At 42.9% G+C, this 12,993-nt stretch overlaps 1 protein-coding gene across 25 annotated transcripts in view; it reads left to right on the top strand.

Annotated features, from left to right (window-relative positions):
- The window catches only part of NEDD4L (NEDD4 like E3 ubiquitin protein ligase), a 585,723-nt gene that overhangs the window by 540,533 nt on the left and 32,197 nt on the right, over window positions 1-12,993 (top strand). For all 25 annotated transcript variants that reach the window (XM_077462942.1, XM_077462949.1, XM_077462944.1 and 22 more), the window contains 3 exons: window positions 6,313-6,542; window positions 7,777-7,898; window positions 11,039-11,109. In XM_077462942.1, coding sequence (XP_077319068.1) covers window positions 6,313-6,542; window positions 7,777-7,898; window positions 11,039-11,109 — 423 coding nt within the window. The remainder of the gene's footprint in view (window positions 1-6,312; window positions 6,543-7,776; window positions 7,899-11,038; window positions 11,110-12,993) is intronic.

Genomic DNA, 12,993 nt, shown 5'->3' with positions numbered 1-12,993 from the left:
CTCTATCCAGCGATGTCCACAAGTGCCTTGGCCATCCAGGACTCTCCCTCCCGATTGGCTGAGACACATCAGAGGCACCATTGGCTCCCGCTGTTGTCAATCAAATGCAATTAGCTAATCAGGAGAGAGAGGGGTGGGGCCAAACCACAGCTTGGAGTCTGAATGGATATACTGAGCTGCAGCTTGGCTCGGGTGCCCCCATAGCAAGCTGCTTGCTGTGGAGGCCACTCGACAGGTGGGAGGGGCCAGGGGCTCCATCCAGAGACCCAAAAAGAGCAGGATCTGGGCTTCCCTGTTCAAAACCACTGCACAGAGCAGGTAAGTATAACATGATTGTTTTAATTGGGGAAAAAAACAAGACTTTACAATCACAAGTACCATATGCCAGGATCCGAAGAGTTAATGTGCAGCGGTGAGACAGTGTAGTTAACTTAAAATACTTTATTCAGCAAAAACAACAGAAAATTTGACAGTCTTTGTCTTCATGGGCAGTTTAAAACCACAAAACAACTCTTCTTAGCTGTATAAGACAGTCCATTTTAAACAATGCTCAGCATCCCAGCCTCAGCACATAACATGGTACAGTCCTAATTCAGGCAAGCTCACCCAGCGGGATCAAGTCATAGGCAACAGGGGTCTTTCCAGCTTCAAGCGCATCTCAGCTTTGATATCCCAACAGCCATTCCCCTCCTCCTCTCTGACCAGGTGCCTAATATGCAGGCCTGAAAGGGAAGTACTTGCCCTGTTTTATTAAACTCTTCCCAGGCTGACTATCCACGTGTAGTTTGACGCCATTCCACGAGAGTGAGCAATTTTAAAGTATCACATGTTGGGTATCTATTTACTCTGTGTTTATTCATTAAAGTGTATTTTTTTTTTTCAAAAAAAATTGCTTTGGAAAGACTACTGTGCAAATACTGTGTGGCATAAAATATCGCAATCATCGCCATTTAATGTTTGGGGGTTCCAAGTAAATTTTTAGCACAAAGTACTGATTTAAACTTTCAAACAAAAAGTTCCAAAAAAGGCCTGGTTTTCAAGCAGCAAAACCTTACTAGATAAAATGTAATTTGGGCCCGTGTCAAGTCTTTTGTTTGGATCAGAACTACTTCTCCCTTTGATGTTAATATACAATACATATGTAAAGAGCTGCATAAATTGAGGGCGCTATATAAGGACCTGTAGTAATAATAATATACAAGTCTGTGGGAATGCAGCTTGAAGATGGAGGCTAACTTCAGGTCAAATGCTCTTGCAATGAATTCTAAGTGATCTCAAAAGCATATTAAACTGATGTAAAAAATCAAGTAGCATTTGCCCTTTGACACAAGGCCAAGCCCCAAATATTGCTATTTTATCATCTTTTGCCCTGAGAAATGTTGTAAGATTGGGTCAAAATCTTTGTTCTTAGCACAAAGAACCCATGTCTGGTAGTGTTCAGCATAAGGGTTCCAGAGCCAAGACTTGGTGTCCAATCACTGATAGTGTACCCTACGGTAAAGCACCCTCCAACATTTAATCCCTCAGTATCTTAACACTTAAGCTGGCCATACACTAGTAGAATTTAATTCAAAATGTTCTATTTTAAGAACATCTGTTTGATTATCTACTCATGTTTGGGGTGAGATCTTCGAGAAACATTTAAGGCATGAGATAGCATTTTTTTTTTCGAACAGGAAAGTCGAGCAGGAAAATCAGTTTGTTCCAAAGTCAATTATTAAAGTGTTAGTAAACCCACAACAGTAAATACTGTATATGCAGTAAAGCATGCCTGTTATACTCACTGTAAAACCTAAGGGGATAAAGTGTCAATAAACCCAGGAGCCTGCATTTAGTATATCTGGTCTCCCACAGTACACAGAACAATTATTTTGGTAAATATCTACTGCTAAACATCTTTTTTTCATCCATGGTATATAGCAGTCTTGTGACTTCTATCAGTGTCTGGTTAAAGCTTGTAGGATGAGTTTTCATTCTCCTCTGACTGTCCCATGATGCTGTATGACCCCGACCCTCTGTCTGGACAGTGCTGATTGGCCCCCCACAAAAAAAACTCTCTAGCAAAACACACCAAACTGAGCATGTGCACAATGCCTCCAAGGCTCTGTACTATCAGGATGTGGATTGGGGGCAGTAAAAGGGGAGGATCAGAGAAGACAGGACCAAGCAGCCTTTTTACACAATGTGCAGGATTAAAGTGTTACTAAACCCACAACAGTAAAATCAGTCTGTATAATGCTGGAAAGCATGCTTGTTGTTCTCACTGTGGATACTAAAGGCTTAATCTTCTGCATTGTGTAAAAAGGCTGCTTGATCCTGTATGCACAGATCCACCTGGGTTTAGTAACACTTTAAGACCAGTCCCTAAAATCCCCCCCACCCAAAAAAAGTTTAACCTGTTTGTTAATGCTTAACTCTCCCCTCCTACCCCTCTCTGTCCTAATATACCTCTTTAAAAATGACCCAACACTTATTGCCTAAAATTAGTCCAATGCTGCTTTTATGTTGATTGCAGGCTTCTTCTAGTCTTTGGCACCCAATCGAGATCTCCTGTCATTTAAATGGCTTATAAGATTGTAATGCGTGTTCTTATTATTGACAGACCCATGTAATCAAAAGATTGCTGCAAAATGTGTTATTCCATTTCAACAAAGGCACTTACCTTGCCTACCCTAATAATCAAAATAAAGGGTTTTTCCACTTATGCCTGCTAATTGGGGAGCGCTGATTAATGATAATGCTTGTTCACCAGAAAACAATTTGCAACTTTATTCTAACAAGTGTTCTCAATTATTATCAAGGCCACTAATTATAATAAAACCAATTAATATTAGTTGTTAGCTGTTGTAGATAGGAAAAACATAAATGAAAGACTGCCTGTAAAATGTGCTAGCAGTAGAGTGGATAGGATCATTTAGATATGTGGTGTTGTTTTCAAATTGCGGTTACTGTGTCCTAGAAGGACCCCAACCAATAAATACTTAAAGCGCTGCTAGACTTACATTATAGACATTACAGTACATTATAGAAACAATATATAGACTTGGGCCTCATCTAACAGAATACGGAGATTACCGGATTACCCTACAATGACGGACTATATCCCCCATTTTTGAATAAATTAATTACATTTTTTATTATAGAACTAGCTAGTGATTTTAAAGTTTATTTTTTTTATTTTTTTATAACTGCTCCGTTGAAGTGGATTTGCACAGAGCAGCCAGGATCCTCCTTTTCTGGGGTCCCTCTTCTGTTCTCCTGGCCCCTCCCTCCTGTACAGTGTCCCCACAGCAAGCAGCTTGCTATGGGGCACCCGAGCCACAGCTCCCTGCGTCCATTCGGACAATGGAGCCCCGACCTGGCCCCACCCCCCTCTCTCTTCTAACTTTGACAACAGCGGGAGCCAATGGCACCGCTGCTGTTTCTCAGCCAATCAGAAGGGAGAATCTTGGAAGACTGAGACACTCGTGGACTTCGCTGGACAGAGAGAGACCTCAGGTTTGTAGTAGGGGGGCTGCTCACAGAAGGCTTTTTATCTTATTGCATAAAATGCATTAAGATAAAAAAAAAAAACTTCTGATTTTACAACCCCTTTAAAATGTTACAAGAAAGGTTAAAGTGCTCTAACAGGGAACGGAAGATTATCATACAAAAAATATATTATAAAATCAATACAAATTAATAAATTAAATACAATCCATACAGTGGTATCAAATGATGAGGTCTGTGCAGTCAACATTTTGCCACAAACTTGGCTTCTTCAGGACCCAGACATGTGACAGATTTTAAGGTTACCCAAAACAATATAATGTTAATAACACATTTTGTATTTTTGCAATTTCTAGTTATATGGTGCATCATATGCTCCTGCCAATATGGTCCAGGAATAGACAATCCAGGCCAAACACCTGTGGTCGGGCATAGGAGCACTCAGGCCCAAGCAAACATCAGCACTGATAGTACAATACAGAAATCCTAGACGGAAAGATATATTCTATGATTATAGATCTAAGCTTCAATCAGCTAAAAATATCGGATATAGGGCAGCAGGTACAACATTCCTCTCAATTTATTTGGTGACATCTGGTTGTTATATAGCCCCTTCTCTTAAGATGTCAGACTGAGGTATGCACTCTTTTCCTCCCCAGTCTTTATGATTAAAATAAATAATTCATTCATAATGATTTATATAAATCATTATGCATTTTCTTTTCAATATATTATATTTTGCTGTGATACATTGATTTATATATACATATTTCTTTTGAGGTGTTGTGAAATCACTTACAGTGGTTGACAGGTCAGCATATACATTTATTCATTACATTTACTACTTTTAATTGTTCATCATCCTTTGCGCTGATTGCTATACCTTTTTCTTATAAATCTTTTATTGTTGTACCCGCTGCCCTATATCCGATATTTTTTTTTTCAAATATAAATTTTATTAATTTTCAAACAATGCCCAACATGGGCATGGACATGTAATACAACATAGAAGTGGGATACAAAAGAAAAGGGGAGGGAGGAAAAGGGAAACATACATCAAACATATTGCCGAGTTCACGGGAGAGACAGGATCATAAAAAACATTGTACATGGCCCATCCATAACACCTCCAATGCCGAAGCGTGTTTGGGAGCCTAGATCCCTTCAGTTCCCCCATCTCCGGCTCTCATCAGAACCTCGATACCCCGGTAAAAACCCAGTACCAAGGCAGAGACCATTAAGGGTAGGGGAAGGGACACTGACGGGGAAGACTGAGAGGGGAAGGAGAGGGGGGTGAGGTGAGGGGGGGGGGAAGGAGAGGGGGGGGGGAGGAGAGGGGGGGGTGAGGTGAGGGGGGGATTTCTGGTTGATTCAGGACTGCCCTACCCCCCATGCAGTATATATCGCCGAACATATTACAAGGTCCTCAGAGATACCCCTTCGGGCGAGAAGATAAATTGGTGCCAGAGTGCCCATGTTTTCCTAAATCTTTCCTGCTGTTGCCTCCCCGTAAGCACCAGGTCCTCCAGTCTACTAATTTCCTCCACCTTACGAACCCAGGACGCCACCGATGGAGGGGCCTGGCTTTTCCAGTGGAGCGGTATACATGCTCTTGCGGCATTCACCAGAGGACATAGAATGGATTTTTTGTACTTTTTAGTGGACATGGCGTTCACGTGCAGGAGGAAGAAGGCCGGGTCATTGGGGACATTATACTCCGTAAATTTTTGAATAACGGTCCTAACAGTGGACCAAAAGTGAGACAACTTCGAACATGACCAAAACACATGCAACAAAGTGCCCTGTTCCAGTCCGCATCTCCAACAAAGCGCAGAGGTGGTCGGATAGAAAGAATGCAAAGCCTGAGGAGTTAAGTACCATCTCGTCAGGATTTTATAGTTCGTTTCCTGTATGGTCGTACAGATGGTAGATTTCAGGGCCAATGCTACAATGTTTTGAGTCTGGCTCGGAGTAAACGTACAGTTCAAGTCCCTCTCCCATTTTGTCAGGAAGGTCAAATGAGATATCCGATATTTTTATCTGGTTAAAGTAAGTTGATAGTGGCTGAGTCAGATCCTCTTTTTTACCAGGTACACACTACATAGCTTATATGCAAAATGATATGATATATTTTTGTATCTAGGATTGCGTTCTTGTTTTACTACTACTGTTTTTTTTTTTTGGTGCTGAGTGCTCCAATGCGTTTGGGCTGGATTATCTATCCCTGGGCCATATTGGTAGGAGCATTTGATTCACCATATGGTTAGAATTTGCAAAAATACAAATGTGTTACTAACATTGTATTGTCTTAGGTAACCTTAAAGTCTGTCACATGTCCTGAAGAAGCCAGGTTTGTGGAGAAACGTTGTCTGTACAGACAACATCATTTGATACCATTGTATTGTCTTTATTCATTGGTATTGATTTCATTATATATTTTTTGTATGATAATTCATATTTCTCTGTTGGGGCATGTTAGCCTTTCTTGTAACATTTTAACTAGTTCTATAATAAAAATTGGTGTGGTAGACCAGTACACACTACTGGTATGCAATCGAGCCGTCATTCAATGTTGGCCTCTTCTTGAAACCTAAAGGTTGTTTTCTTCTAAAATCGGGTGCGTTTTAGTGGTTTGTGTATTATGTGAACATTCTTAAAATGGATCTAAAGCCGAACCTTATTTGAATAATGTGTTAATAAAGCCTGAATAACAGCATTGAAACACCTAGTATATCAAATAGGTTCTGCTTTTTAGGTCTTCTCGTAACAGACCCCAGTGTCTTCATGTGTCATCATCATAACAGAAAGTGATTCTCTCCTCAGGCTGATATACCAAACAGATTTGAAATGAAGCTTCACAGAAACAACATCTTTGAAGAATCGTACAGGCGGATCATGTCGGTGAAGAGGCCGGATGTCTTGAAGGCACGGTTGTGGATAGAGTTTGAATCCGAGAAAGGCTTGGATTATGGTGGCGTGGCCAGAGAATGGTTCTTCCTTTTGTCCAAAGAGATGTTTAATCCATATTATGGACTGTTTGAGTATTCTGCCACGTAAGTTTCTTTTCTTTTTCATAATTGTTCTGAGGCTAGGGGTATGTCTATATAAATATTTGCCTTGCCTCCAATGTTCTGCTGCCTGTCCCAGTTGCCATGGACCCCTCCTCTTTGTTGCTGGAAATGTTCCTGGGTAAAGTTTGTCATTGACTAGTCAGAATGGCTTGTTCTTATGAATGATGCCATAGACTGCTGATTAGGCCAGCCATAGACGGATTTGAATCTCGGCTGGTTCAGCAGGAACTGGCTGAGTTTCAAACCATGTATGGACAGGCTGATTGCACAACCGATCAAGTTTGGTACAACCAGCCTGCTGGATTTTGCTTGGCATTATCGTTAGAAGCAGCTATAGCCTCTAGCAATAATCACTGTCTTCTCCCAGCGGAGGCGGCTTTCCACGCCAGGAGAATACAATGTCTTGGCATGAGCGATCTCCCTTCAGCATTGTGAGTTGATAAGTGAATCATGCAAATTTCTTTACAGCAACCCATGGTTGCAGGAAAGAAATTTGCACGGTCTATGGCCAGCCTTAGTTTCGTTGTTTCATAACCAAGATTATGGTAGCCCACAGCTCTGGTACTTAGGTGCCTTGGGGGCATGTCATAGGTCAACCAGTGCAACTATTTGCATGTGTTCAAACCCAGACTTTTGGTCATTATGGAGCAGAGTTGTTATTGGCTTTCACTGCAGCTTTGTGAGGTCAGGGATACTTTGTTGGGGTGGGGGGGGGGTGGGGGCAAGACTTATATTTAGGTTCATTAAATAAAGGTGAAGTCTAGGCAGGTATAAAATACGCAAAAAAAGTTAGCTATGTATTCATTACATGTATTTTTTAAATACAAGCTGTGTAAGTACTAGATTTTGATTTTTGACCAGCCTCTTGTAACCTCCTATACAACTGTGCTCAAACTGGGAGAGGGAGTAGCAGAATGAGGAACCGATCAGCTGTGCTACTGTTTTCATGTTCTAATAGAGTCTTACTGATAGGAGGAGGGAGCAGATTGACAGATGAGTTCATCAGTATGCTGCTTCTACTTTCACTGTCAAGTCACAAACTAGGGGGAACGGGAATCGAGGCCTGTGAGAAGGAATTGTAGCAGGGAAAAAACAGGTCCCCTGCCATTGACGGGAGCCTGTTACAGTTAAATCATGGCTGGATTGTCATATGATCTGCTAAATTATGTTGATTCACTCTACATGTCAGACATAAACCTTCTTATCTTTGTCACAGGGACAATTACACCCTCCAAATAAATCCAAACTCTGGTTTGTGCAATGAAGATCATCTCTCATATTTCACATTCATTGGTCGAATTGCCGGCCTTGCAGTATTCCACGGGAAATTATTAGATGGTGAGTAGTATCCTTCTCTAATGAAGGCCCAACTATAATCTTGACAGTGACCCATGTAACCAGCAGAAACCCGGTTCAGGAGTATCTAGCTGTACATATACAGTGCCTTGAAATGTATTCATACCCCTTGAAAGTTTTGTCATGTTACAACCAAAAACGTAAATGTATTTTATTGGAATTTTATGTGCTAGACCGACACAAAGTGGCACATAATTCTGAAGTGGAAGGAAAATAATAAATGGTTTTCAAATGTTTTTACAAATAAATATGTGAAAAGTGTGTATTCAGCCCCCCTGAGTCAATACTTTGTAGAACCCCCTTTCACTGAAATTACAGCTGCAAGTCTTTTTGGGGATGTCTCGACCAGCTTTGCACATCTAGAGAGGGACATTTTTGCCCATTCTTTTTTGCAAAATAGCTCAAGCTCTGTCAGATTGGATGGAGAGTGTCTGTGAACAGCAATTTTCAAGTCTTGCCACAGATTCTCAAATGGATTTAGGTCTGGACTTTGACTGAGCCATTCTTACCAGGGCAGGACTTACGGTGGTGGGGGCCCCTGGGCTTGAATCACTTTCAGACCCTACCTTCTATACATTACTGTATTTATCGGCTTATAATATGCGCCTGCGTATAACACGCACCCCAAGTTTAGGAGGGAATTTTAAAGAAAAACTTTACATTTAAATGCCCATCAATGCAGCCTCATCAGTGTCCATCTGCAGCCTTGTCAGTGTAGCCTTGTCATTTACAGCCTTGTCATTGCAGTCTTGAAGTTTAAAAATGGTGCCACCAAGATACAGAGTCCTGTTTATTTCGGTGGCTCTCGGGTCCTCTCGCAGTCCAGAGTGGAGCCGCAAGTAGCCGAGTGTACTCGGCTCGGCTCACAGTCACGCCCAGTCCCTGTGTTATGAGCATCATAGGGCCGGACTGGGCGTGACTATGTATCTCGGCGGGGTCCATGGGCTTGAGCCTAGTCGAGCCCAATGGTAAGTCTGGCCCTGACTCTAACACATGAATATGCTTTGATCTAAACCATTCCATTGTAGCTCTGGCTGTATGTTTAGGGTCGTTGCCCTGCTGGTAGATGAACCCTCACCCCAGTCTCAAGTCTTCTGCCAGACTCTAATAGGTTTTCTTCTACGATTGCCCTGTATTTGGCTCTATCCATTTTCCCATCAACTCTGACCAGCTTCCCTTTCCCTGCTAAAGAAAAACTTCCCCACAACATGATGCTGCCACCACCATGTTTCACGGTGCGGATGGTATGTTCAGGGTGATGTGCAGTGTTAGTTTTCCCCCACCCATAGCATTTCGCTTTTATTCCAAATAGTTCAGTTTTTGTCTCATCTGACCAAAGCAACTTCTTCCACATGTTTGCTGTGTCCCCCACACGGCTTCTCGCAAACTGCAAACCGGACTTCTTATGGCTTTCTTTCAACAATGTCTGTCTTCTTGCCAGTCTTCCATAAAGGCCTGGTTTGTGGAGTGCACGACTAATGTCCTGTGGACAGATTCTCCCACCTGAGCTTTGGATCTCTGCAGCTTCTCCAGAGTTACCATGGGCCTCTTGGCTGCTTCTCTGATTATAGAGTTTTCAGCTTTTGAAAATGAACACTGGTGCTTAAATCAAACCTCACAGGTAGTAAATACTGGTCAAACTAGCTAAGCTGACTAGGAGCAACCGTATGATGCCCTGTAGAGCCTATGGGTCTCAAGACAAGAATACATACTGGGTCCGGACCTCTGTCCAAGTTGGCATATTAAAGCAAGCCCGCAGTCATATTCTGCAGGCCAATAATGAAAGTTTGACCATTGGACTGTTGAATTATGGCTTTGGGATATAGCCCCAATACATGACAGTATTCAAAACAACTAAACTGTTTTGGTTTTTAAGTGCAAAGGAGGGAATTGGGGCTTATAGACCCCCGATCCTTTCATAAAGGGTACCTGTCACATGCTTAGTACTGTCACAAGGGATGTTTACGTTCCTCCGGACAGCAAAAAAAATTATCTTTTTTTTTTTTTTTTTTTTAAGCGCCCCATTCCTCCATGCGTACACAGCTGTGTAATATGCAAGAGGGTTCTGTAATATGCGGGAGGCTGTGTAATGTAAAGGGGTCCAGAAGTGCAGGGGGATGGGTAATGTAAAGGGGTCCAGAAGTGCAGGGGGATGGGTTATGTAAAGGGAGGCTGAGTAATGTAAAGGGAGGCTGAGTAATGTAAAGGGAGGCTGAGTAATGTAAAGGGGGGCTGAGTAATGTAAAGGGGGGCTGAGTAATGTAAAGGGGGCCAGAGGTGCGGGGGCTGGGTAATGTAAAGGGGGCCAGAGGTGTGGGGGCTGTGTAATGTAAAGGGGGCCAGAGGTGCAGGGGCTGTGTAATGTAAAAGGGGCCAGAGGTGCAGGGGCTGTGTAATGTAAAAGGGGCCACAGGTGCAGGGGCTGTGTAATGTTATCTTCATTTATTAGCAGGTGAATGTGACCCTACATGCATTCACATACATTGAATCTGGCCCTTAAGTGTAAAAAAGGTTGCTGACGCCTTCTCTAAGGGGACAGCAGGAGAATGGAAAATGATGACAGGCTATATTTGCTTCATTTGCTTGGGTATGTTAGCTAAAATATCTTCAAAACACACATTATTTATTCCCAAACGTGTCGGTATCTTAATACCAGCTCCTTCGTATAAATGGGAATAACCCTGAGCCGTGCTGTCGTCACATTCTCCATGATTCCAGCCTATTATGTGCCCAGCAGATTTAAGCAGTAGTTTATGGCGATCACAGCAGAGTTCATTATACGATATAAGAGCGTGCAGAGCAGTGCCATGTTCCCAGCCTGGCGGCACTGCTGGGAAATGTGATGTGGACAGACAGCAGGAACACAAAGCTAATCAGTGTTTGGATGATCTCATTACTGTAATGGAAGCTGCTGTACATTATGGGGCGAGAGTGCCGTGTCTCCTATTACTTTTATCTATCTGATTTCCTGGCGCTTTCCATTTTTGCCTTTAATTGGGCTCAGAAGTGGCATCTTATTAGTGATATTCATTGTCAGGACTCAAGGAAACCTCCCAAATTGTGCCATGTTCATTGTCAGTGGGGTTTGCTCTGTGACAATGGTGTTTATTGGTTTCTTGCAGGCTTTTTTATTCGGCCTTTCTACAAAATGATGCTGGGGAAGCAAATAACGCTGAAGGACATGGAGTCTGTGGTAAGTTTCTGAATTCTCTTCAACCTGGCTTAATAAGATGTACATAAACATTGCTAGGCCTATTCCTTGGAGCCGGAGTTCTTTTTACAAATACAGACCCCCAATGGATTGCCCAGTACATCCCCATACCCCTATTACCAAACTGTCTAAATCAGGGATCTCCAAACTGTGACCCAGGGGACAAATGTGACCCTTTGCCTGCGTTTATCCAGTCCTTGGGGCACTATTCCTCCCAATGAGACATAATTCCTCCCATTGACACCAATGATGGGGCACTATTCCTCCCATTGACATCAATGATGTAATACTACTCCTTCCACTGACACCAAAGATATTTCACTATTTCTCCCACTGACACCAAAGATAGGGCACAACTCCTCTCACTAATACCAATGATGGGGCACTATTCCTCTCACTGACGCTAATGATAGGGCACTATTCCTCTCACTGACGCCAATGATGGGGCACTATTCCACCCACTGAAACCAATGATGGGGCACTATTTCACCCACTGACACCAATGATGGGGCACTATTCCACCCACTGACGCCAATGATGGGGCACTATTCCTCTCACTGACGCCAATGATGGGACAGTATTCCTCTCACTGACGCCAATGATGGGGCACTATTCCACCCACTGACGCCAATGATGGGGCACTATTCCACCCACTGACGCCAATGATGGGGCACTATTCCACCCACTGACGCCAATGATGGGGCACTATTCCACCCACTGACGCCAATGATGGGGCACTATTCCACCCACTGACGCCAATGATGGGGCACTATTCCACCCACTGACGCCAATGATGGGGCACTATTCCACCCACTGACGCCAATGATGGGGCACTATTCCACCCACTGACGCCAATGATGGGGCACTATTCCACCCACTGACGCCAATGATGGGGCACTATTCCACCCACTGACGCCAATGATGGGGCACTATTCCTCTCACTGATGCCAATGATGGGGCACTATTCCACCCACTGATGCCAATGATGGGGCACTATTCCACCCACTGACACCAATGATGGGGCACTATTCCACCCACTGACACCAGCTATGGGATAACAAAAATAGGGCATTGTTCACTCCCACTGATGGCAGGACATTTTCTACTCCCACTGGCCACAGTTCAGCCCCCCCCCCCCCCCCCATGTCTGAAGGACAGTAAACTGGCACTTTGTTTAGAAAGTTTGGAGACCTCTGGTCTAAATCATCATCATTACCAATCCTTTTACATACTTGTCAATCAATCATTTGGTTTTGCTTCACATATGGATTGCATATAGATTTATTTCTGTAAAAACAGCAAATAACAAATGCATAAACTAGCTACAACTGTGCAATCAACACATGGGATCGAGGTCCAGTTGCTGACAATGTTAATCGCTTGTCAGCTGATACGTCACTTCCTTTCTTTCCCTCCCCAGTACTCTCATATGCTGCGTACACAGGATCGGAATTCTGGCCAGAAAAACACAGCTGAGAGCTTTTCATTGGAAAATGCAACCGTGTGTATGCTCCATCGGAATTTAGCTGTCCGAATTTCCACCAGCAAAAAATTTATAGCATGTTCTCAATTTTCCTGACAAATCACGCATGCTCAGATTCAAGTACAAGACAGAAACTATTGACTACTGGCTATTGAACTTTCTTTTTCTAGTCCTGTCGTACGTGTTGTACGTCACCGCGTTATAAACGATTGGAATTTGGCGTGGCTGTGTGTAGGCAAGACAGCTTTTTCCAACGAGAATTCCGATCGTGTATACGTGGCATTAGAGTTTTCCTGCAGAGACCTCCTGCCGAAAAGGAGACATCTATTGCTTTTCTGTCTTTTAAATACTTTCTTTTTTTTCTATTGTTCTTGCCTCTTGCT

This window comes from Lithobates pipiens, unplaced genomic scaffold (assembly GCF_037356315.1).
Source record: "Lithobates pipiens isolate NorthernLeopardFrog02 unplaced genomic scaffold, aLitPip1_a1.2 Scaffold_3, whole genome shotgun sequence".
Taxonomy (NCBI): Eukaryota; Metazoa; Chordata; class Amphibia; order Anura; family Ranidae; genus Lithobates; species Lithobates pipiens.
Note: the sequence above shows the minus strand (reverse complement) of the source record. Positions and strands in the feature narration are given on the sequence as shown.